This window comes from Scyliorhinus canicula, chromosome 19 (assembly GCF_902713615.1).
Source record: "Scyliorhinus canicula chromosome 19, sScyCan1.1, whole genome shotgun sequence".
Taxonomy (NCBI): Eukaryota; Metazoa; Chordata; class Chondrichthyes; order Carcharhiniformes; family Scyliorhinidae; genus Scyliorhinus; species Scyliorhinus canicula.
Genome location: NC_052164.1, coordinates 94,935,351 through 94,957,056, shown reverse-complemented (window position 1 = coordinate 94,957,056; position 21,706 = coordinate 94,935,351). Strand labels below are relative to the sequence as shown.

The 21,706-nt window shown below is 47.9% G+C and overlaps 1 protein-coding gene across 1 annotated transcript in view; it reads left to right on the top strand.

The window, feature by feature from the left end:
* Positions 1–10,388, top strand: part of LOC119954369 (NF-kappa-B inhibitor delta-like) — a 145,759-nt gene extending 135,371 nt beyond the window's left edge. The window contains exons 11-12 of the mRNA XM_038779560.1: positions 4,395–4,559; positions 7,376–10,388. Coding sequence (XP_038635488.1) covers positions 4,395–4,559; positions 7,376–7,441 — 231 coding nt within the window. The 3' untranslated portion in view covers positions 7,442–10,388. The remainder of the gene's footprint in view (positions 1–4,394; positions 4,560–7,375) is intronic.
* The last annotated feature ends 11,318 nt before the right edge of the window (positions 10,389–21,706 follow it).

Below are 21,706 nucleotides of genomic sequence, written 5' to 3'. Positions count from 1 at the left end.
GGTCAATGCTTCTGCACCTTATAAACGCCCACTCAAAGTGGATGGACATGCCCTGACTGTCTACCACCACCTCGCAAATCGTTGTGAAGTTACGCCAAATTTGTCAGCACCCATGAGATCCAAAAAGTACTTGTAACAGACAATGGTAGCCCCTTTGCCAGGCATTTATGCGCACAAGTGGGGTGAAAACCACCCCATACTACCCATCCTCCAATGGTCTGGTCCAGGCGTTTAAACAGGGCATGAAGGAACAGACCGCAGAGTGCATTAAAATGAAGCTGGCACCGTCTTTGTTCAATTCCCGAACAACGCTGCTCATCACAACGGGGGTGCCAACGGTGCCTCCGGATCTGCCTGCGTTTAGTGCTCCCGAGCCTTGTTGGGAATATGGAAAGGAAGTAGGACCTCCAGAAGTGTTTTCATGATCACTGAATGAGTAACAGAGGTATTACACCGCGGGCCATTGTTCACGTTCGGTATTTCGGGGACAGAACCCGGTGGGTCCCAGGCACAATGGTGGAGAGAACGGGACCAGTTTCATGCACGGCCAGGACTAGAGAGTGGACCTTGAGAAAGCATGTGGACCACCTGAAGGGCAGGGAGCCCATCCCAGAGGAAGCCACGCCGAATGAACCCATACCTTTTTTTCATTTCACCTTGGCCACCCCGTCTGCCATCCTTTCAACAAGAAGCACTTTCCGCCCGGGATCGATGCCCCAGCCAGCAGCATGCAGACGGCTCGGCATCAGGTATGGACACGCAATCCTCAGTGCTCTTGGAGGATGTTGCAATCAGAAACAGGACCCCTTTGGCGTTCTGCACGGAAAAGGCGTACCCCGACATGATATGCACCTCCTGACCCAGCCCTACAGCTGCTAAAAGCACAGCCATGGGCGAAACGGGTGACGGAGACTCCCTTTTTTTGCAGGGGAACCATTGAACTTTGAGCAGGAGGGATGTAATAACCCTCTCAAGACCCACAGAAACAACTGAATTCATCGTCTCATGGGACTCATGGAATATGAGCACCCCCGGCCAGGTGAAAGCCGAACCCATTGCCCCTTGAGTGAAATGAACTTGGGGAAGTTTCAGCCCAGTCGCACAAAACTGCCCTCAAACTTGGCACAGATCAGCAGTCTCACTCGTAAAAAAATAACTGCGAAGCCTAGTTCCAGGCAACAGAAAATACTTGGTGGAACAGGAGAATTATGGAATTAGAGTTAAGGAACATCTTTGCACTAGGCTTGACATGAGGTTACAAACTCACTCATTAATACCATCATTAAATTGGCTTTGTGGCGCTAATCAGATCAGTCTTGTTCCATTTTAAGGAACCCACCAAGAATGACATGTAATATTGTACATTCATGTCAACAACTCAAATGTTTTGATAGCAAACTGATGAGTTCCAGTCCACACCCAGCTGGGCTCGTAAATCGACCGAATAAAAGCCGGCCCGGACTGGGCCCAGCATGTTCGGTAGTCCCGGTTCAGACCTCTGAACTGTAAGCCGCGTTGTGGCCTTTACTCTGTGTTGATTTATTAAATACTGTTTACCTTCCCTTCCCGGGTTCCCTGAGCTTTTATAGACAGGAAATCCAATTGTTTTTATAGCAGAATGAGGGTACTGTGAAGCGTGTTCGTGTGTTGTGCTTGCTGATTCTGAATAAACTAGTTCTTTTTTGGAACATGTATATGCAAAGGAGCATAAACATGAACCACAAGCAACACGGGATGTCAGAAAGAAAGCGCAATGAAGGGTGTGTGAGATCAGCCTGTAGGGACGAGTTCCATCAATGACTGGCCCAAATCCAAAGTGTTAGTGGAGCAGTAATCAGATATGTACAAATAAAGCTATCTATTGATTGGAACAAATCCAGTGTACTTGAAACCGGTAATAGGATCTGGGGGGAAAGGCTCATTATGGACTGGAACGCATCAGTTTGCTATCAAAACATTTGAGTTGTTAACATGAATGTACAATATTACATGTCATTCTTGGTGGGTTCCTTAAAATGGAACAAGACTGATCTGGTTAGTGCCACAAAGCCAATTTAATGAGGGTATTAATGAGTGAGTTTGTAACCTCATGTCAAGCCTAATGCAAAGATGTTCCTTAACTCTAATTCCATAATTCTCCTGTTCCACCAAGTATTTTCTGTTGCCTGGAACTAGGCTTCGCAGTTATTTTTTTACAAGTGAGACTGCTGATCTGTGCCAAGTTTGAGGGCAGTTTTGTGCGACTGGGTTGAAACTGCCCCAAGTTCATTTCACTCAAGGGGCAATGGGTTCGGCTTTCACCTGGCCAGGGGTGCTCATATTCCATGAGTCCCATGAGACGATGTTTCTGTGGGTCTTGAGAGGGTTATTACATCCCTCCTGCTCAAAGTTCGACGGTTCCCACGCAGACACGGGGAGAATGCAAACTGTGCACGGTGACCTAGGGTTGCTGGCGCCCCGGGCAAGCTGAACTTCGGCGCCCTTGGGGGGGGGGGGGACCCGAGGGGGGGGGGCGGGGGGGGGCAGACCCGAGGGGGGGGGGCGGGGGGCGGACCCGAGGGGGGGCAGGGGGCAGACCCGAGGGGGGGGCGGGGGGGCGGACCCGAGGCGGGGGGCGGACCTGAGGCGGGGGGCGGACCCGAGGGGGGGGGGCGGGGGGAGCGGACCGAGCGGGGGGGGGGCGGACCGAAGGGGGGCCGCCCTGGGGGAGGGCGGCCACCGCGCATGCGCTGGTTGGCACCTGCCCAACTGCGCATGCGCGGGACCCGAGTCTCTGGCGCCCCCTAGCACATGGCGCCCCGGGCGACTGCCCGAGTTGCCGGTGCCTTGAGCCGGCCCTGCCGAGGTCCCAGGTTCGATCCCGGCTCTATGTCACCATCCGTGTGTAGTTTGCACATTCGCTCCATGTCTGCGTGGGTTTCACCCCCACAACCCAAAGATGTGCTGGGTAGGTGGATTGGCCATGCTAAATTGCCCCTTAATTGGAAAAAAAAATAATTGGGCACTCTAAATTTACATGTAAAAAAATTCTCACAATGTGATGTGGACTTTAGCTCCTGATTCCTTTGTGCATTTTGATGGCATTAGTATAAGTCAGCTCAAAAATTGCAAAGCTTCCCCGCCCGCAGGTTTGACAATGTACCTGACGTGAGTGAATTATGGAGGCTCGAAACTTTAAGGCTGAAAGTGACGTGCACAAATTCAAGTTGCTGCCTATGCTCCGAATTGAAGGTGTTAGTGGAAAATTTCTATACTTAGATAGGCAAGGACAACAATAAGTTGGATATAAAGTATTGGCTGGAGGCATAATCTGATTTATTACATTAATAGCTGTGGTGGGAATGACGGCCAGTCCCAGTTGTCTACACTTCATTTTCTTCTTGTGATGGCACTGGTGGCTAAAATGATATTCCTACATGTCACTACAGGTTAATAGAAGTTGGCTTAAATCCTGGAGCAGGTATCAAACCCACACACACATAAAAAAAGTCACCCTTTTTGTCCTCTCCATCATGTTTTCACCGACTGCCCCTGACACGAAACATCATCACTTCCTTGAGTTGACTTGCATTTTATTTTCCCCTTATGGGGAAAGGACTATCGACCACTTGACACTGTCCACGGTAGCATGACTGGGATTAATACTCAGTTAGTGAAACGTGAACCCCTTGCTCCACTATCCCTGCGCTCCCACAGCGTTGAAACTATACCTCTCCGGAAAGAGTAATAGTATAGTCTCCATTAATAATTCTGGGCAGGAGTGCACAAGATTTATTTCTTAATCACAAAAAGTTCTGTTTTAAAAATACTTATCTGCAAATCCATCTACAGCCTGGAGTATGTGGCAGGTGAGGAATGATATGGATGTTTGATCTGACATGACTTTATTTGCTATTTATTTCAAACATGTTAATGCCTCAATTAAAATACCAGAACAAGTAATTTCATATTTCATATGAGTACATGAAGCATTCTTATACTGGTATTGCACAGTGATTTCAGGACATCTGTTCTCAAATATCTGGAATGCAAAGCTGAAACAACTCATGGATAATGCTCTCCTTTAGTGACAGCATAAAAAAGGATGGGATGGGATTTGTTGCCAATTAATCACCATCCGCCAGTTTTCCTTGACATAGGGGGAGTTTTGGAGACCTGGGTAGTAAGCTCCGTATCTATTATCGCTCTCTCCTTTGTGCCAGCGCCAAAAGTTACAATCAACCACCTCGTTATGTACGGTCCTACTTAATTTTGGGGTGCCTGCTGGTTGAGGGGAGGGAAAGGTTGTTAAAAATGGGTGAAATGTCTTAAAAAGGGCAAGGGATTCGTAATGGACAAAAAGGAAATGCAGGCGCAGTTTCTCAACTAATGTTTATTTCCCACTTTCTACTTAGGCTCATGGTAACACAGCTCTGCACATGGCTGCTGGTCTCCAGAATGATAGAAATCAGGAGAGAGTAATTAAACTGCTTTTATATCATGGAGCAGACCCCAGCATTCGAAACCTGGAAAATGACCAACCCATTCATCTGGTGCAACCAGGAGAAGAAGGAGATCGGGTGAGATGAAACTGAAATGTGATCTCTTTTTTGGTTTGTCTTCCATTTGTTGCAATGATTGCTTCTTTACTACGTCACCTTGTTCCATCTATACTGGAGCGTGTATGCATTCCAGTGCAATAAAGGGGTGAATATCTATGAGGCCCTGACCTGTGCGTCCACTGTAGATTTGACAGAGAAAAACCTTTCTTATTTCCATGGTTCCTACAATGGGAACCCTGCTGAGAATTCACTCCCATCGTTTCTGATGTCTGTTGGTTTCAAGCGCACCATGCAACTTTGTGTGTGTGTCACAGCGCAAGCTGTTTTGCCAATATGAAAGTGCATGTGTGGAAAGTTTGCCTCCTTAACTTTGGAAGTAATAGAACATAGAACAGTACAGCACAGAACAGGCCCTTCGGCCCTCAACGTTGTGCCGAGCAATGATCACCCTACTCAAACCCACGTATCCACCCTATACCCGTAACCCAACAACCCCCCCTTAACCTTACTTTGTAGGACACTACGGGCAATTTAGCCTGGCCAATCCACCTAACCCGCACATCTTTGGACTGTGGGAGGAAACCGGAGCACCCGGAGGAAACCCACGCACACACGGGGAGGACGTGCAGACTCCACACAGACAGTGACCCAGCCGGGAATCGAACCTGGGACCCTGGAGCTGTGAAGCATTTATGCTAACCACCATGCTACCGTGCTGCCGTTATCTCTCCGAGTAATCTCTCCGAGGAAGCTGCAGCTCACAGTGTTGGATTATAGCATGGGTGCTATTCCCCAACTGTTACATTGTAATGGGGCAGCATGGTGGCATAGTGGTCAGCACTGTTGCCTCACAGCTCCAGCGATCCAGTTCAATTCCGCCCTCGGGTCACTGTCTGTGCGGAGTCTGCACGTTCTTCCCGTGTCTGCGTGGGTTTCCTCCGGGTGCACCGGTTTCCTCCCACAGTCCAACGATGTGCAGGTTAGGTGAATTGACCATGATAAATTGCCCCTTAGTGTCCAAAAGGTTGGGTGAGGTTACGGGGATGGGGTGGAGGTGTGGGCCCAAGTAGGATGCCCTTTCCAAGGACCAGTGCAAACTTGATGGGCCGAATGGTGTCCTTCTGCACTGTAAATTCTATGATTTTATGAAATTCAACTGCAAAGATGGTGAATGATGAGCAAACTACCCACTTGTTACACCCCCTAGACGATCTCCAACGGAAAGGCAAGGAAGGCACAGTGTATAAGCCAGCCATTGCTCCCTGTAAACAACCTCATTTATCTCCCCCTCCATCCAACTCCATAGGCAGGGCAAGACTGAATTCATTTACCGCTACTGCCTCCTGTCCTGGCAACCTGCACAGCTGCTTTCACATTGGGCACCCCACCCTCTGCGAAAGAGGGGCATTATCCTCTCCTACATCTGACGTGACCCAAACTCTAAATCCTTCTTGGTAAGGGAATGAGGATGAACAGCAGTTCAGGAAACGCACTTTTCCTCAGGGTGCACACACAGGATTCTGGCAACAACAGCGGTCACTCTTTGGCACAGCATCAGAGCTGTTCTTCCACGTCATGAATGCATCACCATGTCACAGGCAAGCAGCAAACGTGTAAATGCTGCGGCCTCGCTAGACTTACCGCACCCCATCCCGCTGCTCACCAGTCCTCCCACAGTCTAAAGATGTGCCGGTTAGGTGGAATGGCCATGATAAATTGCCCTTAGTCCAAAAAGGTTGGGTGGGGTTACTGGATTATGGGGATAGGGTGGAAGTGTGGGCTTAAGTGGGGTGCTCTTTCCAAGGGCTGGGAATGGACCGAATGGCCTCCTTCTGCACTGTAAATTCTATGGTTGGGATTCTCCCCTACCCGGCGGGGTGGGGGGTCCCAGCGGGATGGAGTGGCGTGAACCACTCTGGCGTCAGGCCGCCCCAAAGGTGCAGATTCTCCGCACCTTTAGGGGACAAGCCCTAACCTTGAGGGGCTAGGTCCACGCCGGAGTGGTTGGCACCCCGCCGGCCGGCAAGGAAAGGCCTTTGGCGCCACGCCAGCCGGGGTCGAAGGGACTTCGCCGGCCGGCGGAAGTCCGCCCATGCGCTGGATAGTCAGCGGCTGCTGACATCATCCCCGTGCATGAGCAGGGGAGGGGGTCACTTCCACATCCGCTATCATGAAAGCTATGGCGAATGCGGAAGGAAAAGAGTGCCCCCACAGCACAGGCCCGCCCTGCTGATCAGTGGGCCCCGATCGTGGGCCCGGCCACCGTGGGGGCACCCCCCGGGGCCGGATCGCCCCACGCCCCCCCCCCCTCACAGGACCCCGGAGCCCGCCCGCGCCGCCAGTCCCGCCGGTAAGGTAGGTGCTTTGATTCCCGCCGGCGGGACCGGCATGACAGCAGCGGGACTTCGGCCCATCGCGGGCCGGAGAATCGCCGGGGGGGGGGGGGGGGGGGCGTCAACAGGTGCAGCGCGATTCCCGCCCCCGCCGAATCTCTGGTGCCGGAGACTTTGGGAGACGGCGGGGGCGGGGTTCACGCTGCCCCCCGGTGATTCTCCGACCCGGCAGGGGGGGTCGGAGAATCCAGCCCTGTGATTCTATTGAATCAAGCAAGGCAAACTGTCCTTGCAAAATGCAGGAGCTGCCAGGCCTCCTTGATGACGGCACAGGCCAGGATCACAGGCTGGTCCTGACGCACGTTTGCTACCCTCCCTGCACTGTAATATTGATTGACTAGATTGTTATCTGTCTGCCGCTAAAATGTATTTTTAAACACTGTGAAGGTGAATTCCTGCTGTGATTTAAAACTATGTGTGACATCTTTATGGCATTTACAGGCCCGGTATCTCTTGAAGAAAGGAAGAGCTGGCTCAGGGTCAAACCTTCGAAGTGCTACACTCTAGGGGTTTAGCCCCAACGTGGACCTGGCTCAGTCCCACCACCTTCACTCCTGCGGAATGGACACGTACCTTATATTAGGAACATTTTAACGTGCACTGATATGGAAAATCTCGGGTTTAGCTGCCGATGTACAATAACACATGCGCGTCCAATCCAACAAATCACTGGAGCAATTTAACTTTACTCTCTCCATGCTGGGCAAACAAAAGGGCGAGTTTATGTCTGATAGAATAAGGTAAAAGAACTCATGGTTCTTATTGTGTTCGGAGAAAGGTAGAACTGGCACTTGTAAAGCCTCTTCACAATCTCAGGATGTCACAAAGTGCTCTGCAGCAGTGAAGTATCCAGTTGATAAGAGTGTGCATTGTACAGTTCACTAATGCAGCAGATGATTATGTTCAAATATTAAATGTTACCCCAAAATGTCCAAGCAGTGTTTCACTCCCAGTGCACACCTGGCCGGTCAGTTTTAGTCACTGAGAATTCATCCCGTTGTTGGGGGTATAGGGTAAAACAATGAAAAGGCGATGTCAGGGAAAGCTTTCTAAGGCACAAAGTGGTCAGACTCTGGATTGTGCTGCCTAGCAGAGGTGAAAGCAGTTTCAATCCTTGCTTTCAGTTGCTTGTCCACTTAGTTGGGCTGCTCTTGTAGGGAGCTGGCATGGACAGGATGGGCTGAATGGCCTTCTATGCACTCACCCTCCTGTGATAGATTCTCGATTATTGCCTAACTTTCAAATAGTTTTAAGTTTCGGGAATCCTAAAATGTCCTGGCTAAGGAATTTCACAAATTGCTCATCTGTCCTTCAATGCGCCACTAATATTGTTGAATAAATAAGTTTGGATGGGTGCTTGCCAAGAAAAGTTGCAATTCTTTGTCAGCACATGTTCAGTAGCAGTTTATAGCACCTTCATCAATGGCACTTGTGCTGCAAATTCCATGTGTACAAATGTGTTACCCAGGCAACTAAATACTTTGCCACAGTTAAAGAGATTACAGCTCATAAAGCACTTTTGGTGCTTTTAACGAAGAAATGTTGCACACATTTGTACGGCGTTCCTATGCCTGGCCTTCAACTGGTCCATTTAAAATAGATGTAAGGACTTTGTTAAAATGATTGGCAGAGAAATATCACATGAACTTTGTCTGTCAAAGCACCACCATTACCTGTACCCCTACAACAATATTTTTCTGAGCTATCAGGGACTGTACTGACTTGTCCTCAAGGAGATCTCTGAGATTTGAAATAGCGAGAGAAGAAAGGAGAATTCAAAGCACAAAGGTTGCAAAGTTGCCTTTATCCTACCAATTTATATTTTGAATTGAAAGTGCAGGCTTTGTGCGTTAAAAGAAGGATTATTTTACTGCTCTCTACCTTGTACTCAGGTTTTCGGTTTGTCTACATTATTTTTGTTATTTATACATGAACCTATGTGATTGAGCGCTGAGAACATTGAACATTGCCTTGGTTCCATACTGTCTCCCTCAAACAATGACTCCGAGGGCTCATTGCTTAAGGGAACAAATCCTTGATCGACACCTAACTCTGTGATTGTCTGGTGTGTGGATAAGATAGAAGTAGGATGTTTCTTTATCATTTCTATGAAATGAACAGGTTGATTACCATGCAATCTAACGTATCGATTTGTATTTTTGTATAAATGAGATGTAATTACACTGTATCAGTGTGGCTGGGCCGTTTCACTTGCCTCCCTTTCGCTTTACATTACCCAAACACACAAGTATGGTCACCAAATACTTGACGGGCTTTATTATTCTCTACAACGGCATAAAAAACAATAAATATTTTGAATTGTATACAGAGATATCTGTTCATTCAAATGAATTACAGTCGAATGCCCCATTCGTAACAGTTCATCACAATACAGAATTTGGAAGGCATTTCCAGGCATCAAACCAACATTTCTCTCAGCTCCATCCCTTGTTTCAGGGATTATATGCAATGAGCCTGTTTAATTTCAGCTAGCTCGAGTATCCCTTATTTCACGAGTATCCCTTGCAATAGGTTTGGGAACGACTTTGTTCCTTCTTTTGAATTTTTTTGAAATTGGTCAACAGCTCGAAATAAGACACAGCCACTTGAAAACAATTGTCTGATTGGCATTTGAAGATGTTGCTATAATTGTCAACATGATTGAAGTTCTTGTGTCGATGTAACTTTGGCTCGATTCAGCTGAGTGCCCATTGGACAAGTGTAAAACTAGGTCTAATTGGGTCTGACCCTCTCTCAGGAGAATATTTTCCCCTGCCCATCCACTATTTGGTATATAAAGCACGTGTTCGCAATATCACTACAGATAGCAAACAAATGGTACCATCCATCTAAACCTTAGTCAGACAGACAATGAAAGGGGCTGGTGTGTCACATTGGCATGGTAGCGGGAGCAACTCTGAAGTTGGTACGGAGCTACATGTTACAGTAAAGGGAGCTTTGCTCTACTTTAGCCCTGGCTATACTTGATCTGGGAAAGCTGGAAGCTGACACCTCATCCCAGAATTATGTACGTGTTTATTATCCGGCCACAACGATACTCACCTTTATGGTCAAAGGATACAGCGAAAAACCCTGGAGCTTTCGCCATTTGCAGACATTTTACATTAGTGAATGTCTATTTACTCTGTCCCTTTTCTAGGATTGCTCCAATAACATTTGCTACCTTTATTTCACGAATATGTTTGACATGATATTACCAATCGAAATTGCCACCTTGCTTTCTGTACTTATTCCTGTTGAAATTATTTCTGTCTCAAAAAGATGTGTTATTTAGGGGGGAGAATGAAAAATAATGGGAAATTGATTTTGTTATTCTTTTTTTAGAATATCATTTTATTGTGGATGCACAATGTCACATTTTGCTGGTTTAACTGGCTTTTCTATGTGTATGCATATTGATGATAGTGCATAATAAATCTCAGCGTACAAAGAATATCATTTGTGCTGTTCTATTTTAAAAGATCTGCATTTTTCCTGGACTTGGTGTTAGATTAGAAACTAGCTTAAATATATTGCCAGCGAGTAGCTCCATGCATTGGACTTGCACAGTTTTTTAATGAAACGTGTCCACCAATGTATCGACTTCCAGAACATGTAACAACTGCAGCCAGGAAAGTGGGCCATGCAGCCAACTCGATATTGACTCCTATCTCAGCCAACTATTGATGAAAATGTGATAGTGATGGGTCACTAATTCCACCTTATCTGGTTAGATTGCAGTATAAGGACAGTATCCGGTCCTGCACAGCAAGGTACGAGGAGAACATTCAAATGCCAGTGTAATAAAAGTCTGGTCTGGGTTATAGGGAAATTGCAACCCATTCAAACTCTCAAACACCGTATTGAGGAAAAACAGGAAGATTAAAGCTTAATTAAATTAAATCTTTATTAGTGTCACAAGTAGGCTTACATTAACACGGCAATGAAGTTACTGTGAAATTCCCCGAGTCGCCTTGTCTGATTAGTAAGTTTGCAGACGACACAAAGATTGGTGGAATTGAAAAAAAAAATGAAAATTGCTTATTGTCACGAGTAGGCTTCAATTAAGTTACTGTGAAAAGCCCCTAGTCGCCACATTCCAGCGCCTGTTCGGGGAGGCTGGTATGGGAATTGAACCGTGCTGCTGGCCTGCCTTGGTCTGCTTTAAAAGCCAGCGATTTAGCCCAGCTCCTGCAGATTGCGGATCCGCACTTGCGGATAGCGATGAGGACTGTCAGAGGATACAGCAGGATTTAGAACGTTTGGAGACTTGGGCGGAGAGATGGCAGATGGAGTTTAATCCGGACAAATGTGAGGTAATGCATTTTGGAAGGTCTAATGCAGGTAGGGAATATACAGTGAATGGTAGAACCCTCAAGAGTATTGATAATCAGAGAGATCTTGGTGTACAGGTCCACAGGTCACTGAAAGGGGCAAAACAGGTGGTGATGGTAATCAAGAAGGCATACGGCATGCTTGCCTTCATTGGCCGGGGCATTGAGTATAAGAATTGGCAAGTCGTGTTGCAAATATATAGAACCTTAGTTAGGCCACACTTGGAGTATAGTGTTCAATTCTGGTTGCCACACTACCAGAAGGATGTGGAGGCTTTAGAGAAGGTGCAGAAGAGATTTACCAGGATGTTGCCTGGTATGGTGGGCATTAGCTATGAGGAGCGGTTGAATAAACTCGGTTTGTTCTCACTGGAACGACGGAGGTTGAGGGGCGACCTGATAGAGGTCTACAAAATTATGAGGGGCATAGACATAGTGGATAGTCAGAGGCTTTTCCCCAGGGTAGAGTGGTCAATTACTAGGGGGCATAGGTTTAAGGTGCGAGGGGCAAGGTTTAGAGGAGATGTACGAGGCAAGTTTTTTACATAGAGGGTAGTGGGTGCCTGGAACTCGCTACCGGAGGAGGTGGTGGAAGCAGGGACGATAGCGACGTTTAAGAGGCATCTTGACAAATACATGAATAGGATGGGAATAGAGGGATATGGGCCCAGAAAGTGTAGAAGAGTTTAGTTTAGATGGGCAGCATGGTCGGCACAGACTTGGAGGGCCGAAGGGCCTGTTCCTGTGTTGTACTTTTCTTTGTTCTTTGTTCTTTATTCTATTCGGTACACTGAGGGAGAATTCAGAATGTCCAATTCACCTAACAAGCACATCTTTGGACTGTGGGAGGAAACCGGAGCACCCGGAGGAAACCCACGCAGACACGGAGAGAACATGCAGACTCCGCACAGACAGTGACCCAAGCCAGGAATCGAACCTGGGACCCTGGAGCTGTGAAGCAGCTGTGCTAACCACTGAGCTACCTGTCGTCTTTGGCCCCTGCAATGAGCTCAATATCTTTCACATCAAATCCACTCCCATTTCTGCCACTGTCCCAGACTGAACCAGGCTTCTTACAGATTTTGGTATCTTATTCAATCTCAAGCTAAGCATTTTGACCCCAGATCCTCTCTCTTCAGGAAGGCCACCGACAGTCAAGTTCATTATTGTTTTATAAAAAATAAATTCAGAGTACCCAATTCATTTTTTTCCAATTAAGGGGCAATTTAGCGTGGCCAATCCACCTACCCTGCACATCTTTGTGTTGTGGGGGCGAAACTCACGCAAACTCGGGGAGAATGTGCCCAAAGGTAAGAGACAGTACCGGAACATAACCCATGCTGACCTATTCACTGTCGACAAAGAGGCTGATAGAATTTACCGACCAAATTAGGAAGGAGAGTGATTGTGCCAAACCATTAAAGCAATACAACGCATGACTCCGAAAAGGACTTACTGCGACACAACCCCCCCTTCCATCTGCAACATGAAGTGAAAGATGAGCAGAGTCAGACTGCATCCATCATGGCTGCACATACCACTGCCCAAAAGGGGCTTGTGGAGTCTCTAAGCAGTCCATGGTCTTCAAGATTACTCAGACAGCTGAGGTGCCGTCCTGGGGGAATGGCGGTAGCATCAAGGTGCATGAGTCTGCTGCCTTCTCAGGGTGACAGCATTTGTACTCCCAGTGCCTTTGACACTGCTTTTCAGCCAGCCAGCCCAGGCTGCTGCCACCCGTGCTGAGGCAGTACAGTCTGAGGTTGAGCCCTCAAGACGCAGAACATCTTAAGGTGCCCTGAAATTGGGCCACCTGCAGTCTCACCCACTGAAAACCAGGAGCCTTCCACCAGACAGACTGGCGTAGAATTCTGCAGGGACTTTAGGACAGACAAACAAAAAAACCCGAGAGAGGCACTCTGGCCTGCCAACATCACCTACTGCGCCCTTGAAATATAGGACAGAAATTGAGAGTCGGAGTAACTGTGTGATCACTGGCAGGGTCCTCACCCTGTTCTGAGGCTGCAGGTCGGATTGGCGCAAGTGGCAGGGTCCTGTGGCCACTGTCTTGGTGACATGTAGTCAACACTAACATTGCTGTTGCCTGAGGTGAAGGTAAGGAAAACGTTCCTTGAAGACAGGAACGGTCTTCTGTTGAGAGTTTTTCTCCCCCTCCTGTGACATTATGTGAAATGTTCAGAACATAAAGGGTTAATGTCATATCATAATTAACCACTAGATGGAGCTAGATGCAGACCGATGTAAAGCACTGACTCACAGACTTTTGGGAGTAGGCTGGAGAAAGTGCAGAGGAAAGGTCCAGAGAGTGTAGGGTACAGTTATAGATAGAGTTATAGAGACTCGTGTTAGTAGAATGCAGATTGTAGATTAATAGATTATGGTTTACCATCGGAGTAAGTGGTCGAGCTTTAATAAGTAGTGCAAATAAAAGTTAGCTTCGTTAATGAACTCAGCTTCGTGGTCTTTGTGAACACTACGACATCCATCCTGATAACAGAATCACAAAGAACACCACACCTCCCTCTGCAGGCAGATTCTCCTTTCTGCTGCCTCTGCTCCACCTCCCGGTCAAGTTGCAGTCCAGCAGGAACAGCAGACACAGCCCCCGGCGACTGGCAGCAGCTTTTTCACCCTCGGAAGCCTTCCAAATCCACGCTGCTCTCCTCTGGCTGATCAAACTTCAGTCAACTCCCCCAGCAACACAGTGCACAGTACTGGCACGAAATGTAAATGTCGCCACAGTCCCAGAGGACCATGGGCTGCTCTCCCCCTTTGAGAGCTGACTGGTGGCGAGTTGACCCACAGGTCAACACACCTAACCCAGCAGCAGGATGGTAAGGTAAAGAGCACCTCACCTGAAAGTGGAATAGAAAGGCCACAAGGCCATAGAGAACAGGAACAGGAATAGGCCATTCAGCCCGTCGAGCCTGCCCTGTCATTTAATAAGATTGCGGCGGATCTATCACTCACCCAGTGATCCCTTTAAAATGAACTGGCGGGAGGTCCCTTGAGCAGGCGAATACATGTTTAAGGGACAGCATTATCAAGACCTGCAAGGTCCAAAAAGGGTGGCAAATCAATGAGAAGCGCTGACTGACTTCACAATCTCTCACTCCGCTCCCATCCACTGCCTGCAAGGAATGCCCATGCCATCACCTGTCCAAGCATGAAAGTTGGCCTGGATTACGCCAGGAGTCATCAGGAGCAGAGCCCCAACCCCACCACCATCTTTTTCATCTGATGGCTCCTCACAAGAGTGGGATTTTACAGCCTGTTTTTTAAAAAACTTTTGCTTCACGTTTTTAAATCACCTGGATGTTTAAACAGGCGACACCGCAATAATGTGATCCCTGACGTCAATCAGCCAACGGAAAATATCCTTTCCATTCCAAATTCTGGCCCTAAATTTAGATTTTCCTCGCATTCTTCAAATGGTTCTGACTTTAGAATTTCTGGTAAAAATTTTGCTTAAATCATAACTTCAGGAAGGAATCAGTTCAATGTTTGAGTGTCATTTATTTTACGCGTTTATTCATGGTTAGTCCAGTAAATGAGAAAGCAAGAGAAAACATGCACAGAATAATGACAGCAAGGCAGCGAAAACCTCTCCGAGTCAATGCAGGAGATAAGCAGGAACAATAGGGCGAGGGAGGTGTGGGGTTTTAACATTTCGCTGCACTGTGTATTCGTGTGATTGTGACTTCGTTTTAACTGTAAGTTGGAACCTAATTTCCATACTTTCACGAGGTCTAGCGACGCAACCACCAAAATGATTCACCATTGTTGCCATAACACAGGTGAGCGCTCACAAGGTGGGGCCAATTCCTGAGCCGTTATTGCCACATTTCCATCAGTTTGTGAGACAGAGAATGAGATACAGACCCATAGCTCTGGATTCCTGCAACTTTCTGACATGATTTTACATAGAATTTACAGTGCAGAAGTAGGCCATTCGGCCCATCGAGTCTGCACCGGCTCTTGGAAAGAGCACCTTACCCCCTACCCAAGGTCAACACCTCCACGCTATCCCCATAACTCAGTAACCCCACCCAACACTCAGGGCAATTTTGGACACTAAGGGCAATTTAGCACGGCCAATCCACCTAGCCCGCACATCTTTGGACTGTGGGAGGAAACCGGAGCACCCGGAGGAAACCCACGCACACACGGAGAGGCTGTGCAGACTCCACACAGACAGTGACCCAAGTCGGGAATCGAACCTGGGACCCTGGAGCTGTGAAGCGATTGTGCTATCCACAATGCTACCGTGCTGAAGCATAAAGGCGTGCAAGGTCATGAGCAACATATAGTAACATGACTATACCCTCATGCTGTGTACTTTTAGAAAATAGATATTGAGATCCTCATGGCTATTTCTGAAATTTTACAAACTGGACCAAGACATTTCAAAATGGCAGAAGCTACGTCTATCTTTCAGCCCTCGACAAAGATGAACTATCTGGTCATTTGAAAAAATTGTACACCTCATTATCTCTAAAGAGGCACTAACAACCCATCCTGTGCTGCGCAGACCAAATTCAAAGACAACTGAACAAAGGCGTTTCCTAATCCACGTTGGCTAATCATAATTTATTTGTCTGCTGGTAGAAAGGACCCCCGCGACCTTCCTTTTCAATTCTTAGTGGCTGGAACGTTTAACCATCTCAGGAATCCACCTTCGTCAAAACCACTGTGAAGTCATATGACATGAACCTCTAGCTGGTGGAACCAGTTATGTTAAGCTCTACTGGAAAAATGAATGACCTAGCATTAGTTTTAATCCTGCCAACCTCTGACGACTAATACTTCATTGGACCTTGATGCTCGACTCAGAACCGATGTGAAATAATTATTATTTTCTCTGTGCTCTGTGGACCTTTCTTTTCTCCTTCTCTCCATCATTGTATGAGTGCACAGTGAGCTACATCATGACCCTCCTGCCGTGTTTGAGCATGTGCAAATAAACTAACCCTCTGAGCTCCTTCTATCATGAGTTTGTTGTGGAGTCGTGAATAGAAAATGGAATCGGACCAAAACTGAGAGTTAGGAAATGTGGCATTGTTTTGTCACACAATTTACAATTTACAGTGCAGAAGGGGGCCATTCAGCCCATCGAGTCTGCACCGGCTCTTGGAAAGAGCACCCCACCCAAGGTCAACACCTCCACCCTATCCCCACAACCCAGCAACCCCACCCAACACTAAGGGCAATTTTGGACACTAAAGGAAATTTAGATTGGCCAATCCACCTAACCTGCACATCCTTGGACTGTGGGAGGAAACCGGAGTACCCGGAGGAAACCCATGCACACACGGGGAGGATGTGCAGACTCCGCACAGACAGTGACCCAAGCCGGAATCGAACCTGGAACCCTGGAGCTGTGAAGCATTTGTGCTATCCACAATGCTATCGTGCTGCAAATCAAAACACCTTTCTGTTTACAAATGAGTAGCAAGAGAAGTAATGAACACCCTGGCCTCCACCCCTCCTCCCCCACAGCCATCTGCAACAGTATGGGGTATTGAACACCAGTGATTGAACTAGAAGTCTTTTTCTAGGTCATTTGTAGCTTACTTCCTTTCACTTTATTTTTTGACCTGCCTTTTGAGTATTCACGAGAACTCAGTGCAGTTGTTATCTGCCCCAGGTCCATCAAGACATTCCCCCCTCTGATATTATTGGACAAACAAAATGGAGCAAAAGGATGCCAGTAGTTTGAGAAATCCAAACGCTTGTCCATGCCAACAGAGCATTTAACATGGACGGTTGTAATACCCCACTTGAGACCCACGGGGATGGTCCAATTGATCTCTCCGTGGGGATCATGGAATACAAGCTCCCCCGCTGGAGCTCGTGAACCAGCCCGGATTGGGACTGGCATGATCGCTAGTCCCGGTTCGGACTTTCCTTTTGGTTAGAAATTAACCTCAGTTTGAATCACCTTCTCTGATCTCCTGAGCTTTTACAATGATCATGGCACCGTGCAGAAGGAGGCCATTCGGCCCATCGGGTCTGCACCGGCAGACGATTATCCCATGCAGGGCCTCCAACTCCACAAGCCTCATGACATGCTCGAGCCTGATGTGACTGATTCCAGTGGGCATTTTATGGAATGCTTCTGGATAGTTTCCCTTTGTTATCCGATGTTTCTATGCAGGCCTTGTTGTATCTGTCCAATTCAGATACTTCAAACAGCTCTTTAATTAAAGTTTACCCAGGTGTCGTTATTTATGAGGAGAACAAAGTAGGACACAGATATAATGCAACACAATTTATTAAATATAGTTAACCCATAAATTACCCACTATACATACAAGAAACACCCAGGGTTTGACTATAAGTCCCGTAAAGGTGATTTGGTAAGCTGCAGATCCAATCCCTCAGTCCCTCTGTATCCTCTTTGTAAAGGTGATTCTCGCCGGCTGTTCCTTGCTTGCTTCCTTCCTTCTGGTCTGGTCAAGGTCACCTCACACACCAAGCTTCGAGTCTTTGCTTCGGGTCATTTGCTTCCAGTCTTAGCTTCCAGTCCTTTCTCTCCAGATGTCTGGAAAATGCCTATCTTTTTATCCCCCTGTCGCCACCCACCTCCTTTCTCCACCTGCCCTCGTCCTTCAGCCAATGGAGTCTCAAGAGGCAGGGTCTCAGTGCCCAATGGTCTGGTTGATGACCCACGTTGACAGGGAACCTGAGCCCACTCTGGGAGGAGCGATGCTTGCTTGATGGGTTGTAGCAGGCATTGTGAAACTCGGGGACGCGAGAAACCGGGTGTCGGGAGGGTCGCGGAGACGTCCAGCGCGGGACTCCCGATCGCGTAAATCTGCGCGCAACAGGTGCAGCAGCCGGCTGTTAAAAACGCCAGCTGCAAGCGGCCTTCAAAATGGCCATGGACATGTAATAAAATTGTGACCGAACTGCGCATACGTACCCGATCATCGCCACGCAGGCACAGTGTTGTGCATGCACGCCAATGATCAGGTGCGCATGCGCAGTGCGGCCAGATTTTTATCAAATCGTCGCAGCTTTTTGTTTTACAAGTTCGGAGGGGTTTATTCATTTTATTCATTTATTTTATTCATTTAATTTTTTTTTTCATTTATTTTATTCATTTTTTTTTACAAGTTCGGGGGGGGGGTTTATTTGATAAAACTTTACTGGGAAAAAATGCAGAACTTTGGACAGATGGAGACTCCATACTTTCCGACACCGGAAGGCTTCACCTTCATCCAACAGGTTCCATTGGAGGAGCGTGTACGAGGGCCAAAGGGACCCAAACCATTTGCTCCATTTTTGCCAGCAGCAAACAAGGCAAGAGAAAATGGTGGGTCGCGCAGGTCAGCCGCCGTGGGGCGCGAAGGTTGGCCGGTTGGTAAAAATGGGTTCCCGTAAAAAAAGTTTGAAGAACACTGGGTTATAGGAACTGTGAACAATAGGCCAATGTATCTTAAGCAGAAGCGACGATCACTTGATGGGATATCGGGAACTGTGGACAAAAGGTCAGTGATTCTCAAGTAGCAATGATAATTACTTGATGGGTTATTCAGGGGCTGCTTCAGAAAGACCCCGGCAGCTTTCCTTGAGTTATGTATATTTGGATTCTGCAGGCTTCTGCAGACTGTGGTTTTTAAAGTGCCCAATTCTTTAATTTAAGATATTCAATGTAATCAGCCTTAAAACTAGGCCCTGATTATTACTACAGTCTCCAACAGTCAAATCCTAAAAGGGAGCTCAGGTCACACCACCTTAACCAGAAAAATGATGACCCTCCCAGTGAAGGCAGTAATATCTCCCTGTTACTCAGAGATACTGGCACAATGTGAGGCCATTCAGCTCATCAAGCCTATGCTGGCTCTGTGTGGAGGAATCAAGTCAGTTACCTCCTCCTGCTCTATCCCTGTGCTACTGCAAATTTCTTGCGTGCCCGGTTAATTTTCATTTGAAACTATTGATCATTTCCACTATCCTTGTAGCCAACGAGTTTCAGGCCATTGCTCCTTACTACACATACACCCCCCCCCCCCCCCCCCTCCACGGTATCTCAACTTGTCATTACCTTGTTCACCTCTTATCACGCTCCTCCTCAATCTCCTTTGTTGTGAAGGAGAACCCCAGCTTCTCCAGCCTAACCTTCCAGCTAAAATTCCTCACCTCTGGAACCATTCTGATAAATCCCTGTATCCTCCCGAGGACCCTCATATCCGATATTGCGGTGGCCAGAACTGAATGAAATACTCTAGTTGTGGCCTACCCAAAGCTTTATACAGGTATACCAATATCCAACACTCTCAGAATCCGAAAGAAGCACAATAGACTATCATCTAGACTAGCATGGTGGTTAGCATAAATGCTTCACAGCTCCAGGGTTCCAGGTTCGGTTCCCGGCTGGGTCACTGTCTGTGCGGAGTCTGCACGTCCTCCCTGTGTGTGCGTGGGTTTCCTCGGGGTGCTCCGGTTTCCTCCCACAGTCCAAAGATGTGCGGGTTAGGTGGATTGACTATGCTAACTTGCCCGTAGTGTCCTAAAAAGTAAGGTTAAGGGGGGGGTTGTTGGATTACGGGTATAGGGTGGATATGTGGGTTTGAGTAGGGTGATCATGGCTCGGCACAACATCGAGGGCCGAAGGGCCTGTTCTGTGCTGTACTGTTCTATGTTCTATGTTCTATCTTTTTTCGCAATGCAGTCACGGGACGGTCCTTTTACGAACATGGAGGTAAGGCCAGCCGCCTGCTGGCGCACCAACGAAGGAAAAAGGCTGCCTTGGAAGAAATAGTACAGGTCAGGGGCAGGAAAGGTAGAATGGTTACGGCCCCAAACGAGGTTAATCAGGCCTTCGCAAACTTTTACCGAGGCCTGTACACCTCTGAGCACCCGGAAGGGGACCCGGGGATGAATCAGTTCCTCAGCAGACTAAATACGCCAGTGGTTGGAGGAGACAAGAAGCAGAGGCTGGCAGCACCTCTGGGGCTCGATAAAATCTTAGAGGGCGTTAAGGTCAGCAAAGGCCCGAGGACGAGATGGGTCCAAGTCAACTTTTCCAAAAGATTCTCGGCAGAACTGGCCTTGCAGGAAATGTTCAATGACTCACTGTCGAAGGGAGAGGCCTCAATCTCATTGATCTCTGAAAAAGACAAGGACCTGACGGAGTGTGGGTTATTTCGACCCATCTCACTCCTGAACACTGACGCTAAAGTTCTGGAGAAGCCACTGGAGACTTGCTTGCCCGAAGTGATCGCGGAAGATCAGGCCGGGTTTGTCAAGGGCAGACAACTAACAGCGAATGTAATTATGAACTCACCTGTGAGGCATCACAGTAGCACAATGGTTAGCACTGTGGCCTGTGACATCACAGCGCCAGGGTCCCAGATTCGATTCCCCGCTGGGTCACTATCTGTGCGGAGCCTGCACGTTCTCCCCGTGTCTGCGTGGGTTTACTACGGGTGCTCCGGTTTCCTCCCCCAGTCCAAACACGTGCAGGTTAGGTGGATTGGCCATGCTCAATTGCCCTTAGTGTCCAAAAGAAGGTGAGGAGGGGTTATTGGGTTACGGGGATAGGGTGGAAGTGAGGGCTTAAGTGGATCGGTGCAGACTCGATGGGCCGAATGGCCTCCTTCTGCACTGTATGTTCTATGTTGTATGAGACACCAGAAATGATTGTCTCCCTGGATGCTGAGAAAGCCTTTGATCGAGTAGAATGGAGGTCCCTCATGGCGGCGTTTTTAATGGTTTGGGTTTGGACAGGGTTCACCACATGGGTGAAACTTCTGTACAGCATTCCCATGGCGAGCATACGGATGAATGCCACCAGCTCTGAGTATTTTCGGCTGCACAGGGAAACGAGGCAGGGGAACAAAGGGGAGCTCACTTGTTAGGAGTCCTTGGGTATTATCAGGCCCATCCGTTTCGCTGACTGGGCAGCACCAATTGTACCTGTAATGAAGCCAGATGCCACAGTTCGCTAATGCGGCGACTATAAACTTACAGTGAATACGGCTTCCCGGCTTGACCAATATCCAATGCCTCGAGTAGAGGATCTCTGCGCGAAGCTTGCAGGGGACCCTCATTCACGACATTAGATATGAGTCACGCCTACCTACAATTGGAGCTGGACGCTGCCTCCCAGCCATATGTAACTATTAACAGACACCGGGGCCTGTATGAATATACACAGTTGCCCTTTGGGGTATCCTCTGCCTGCGCTATCTTTCATATTATGCCCAGTGGGTCTTACCGCGTATGAGGTTTACCGCGTATCGCTGTCTACTTAGACGACGTTTTGATGACAGGGACGTCAGAGCAGGAACATTTGGAAGATTTGGAGGGTGCCCTTAGATGCTTTTCAGAGACTGGAGTCCGTTTACGTCACACAAAGTGCGTCTTTCAGGCGAAGGAAGCAGTTTTCCGGGTTGATGGACATGAGACTGGC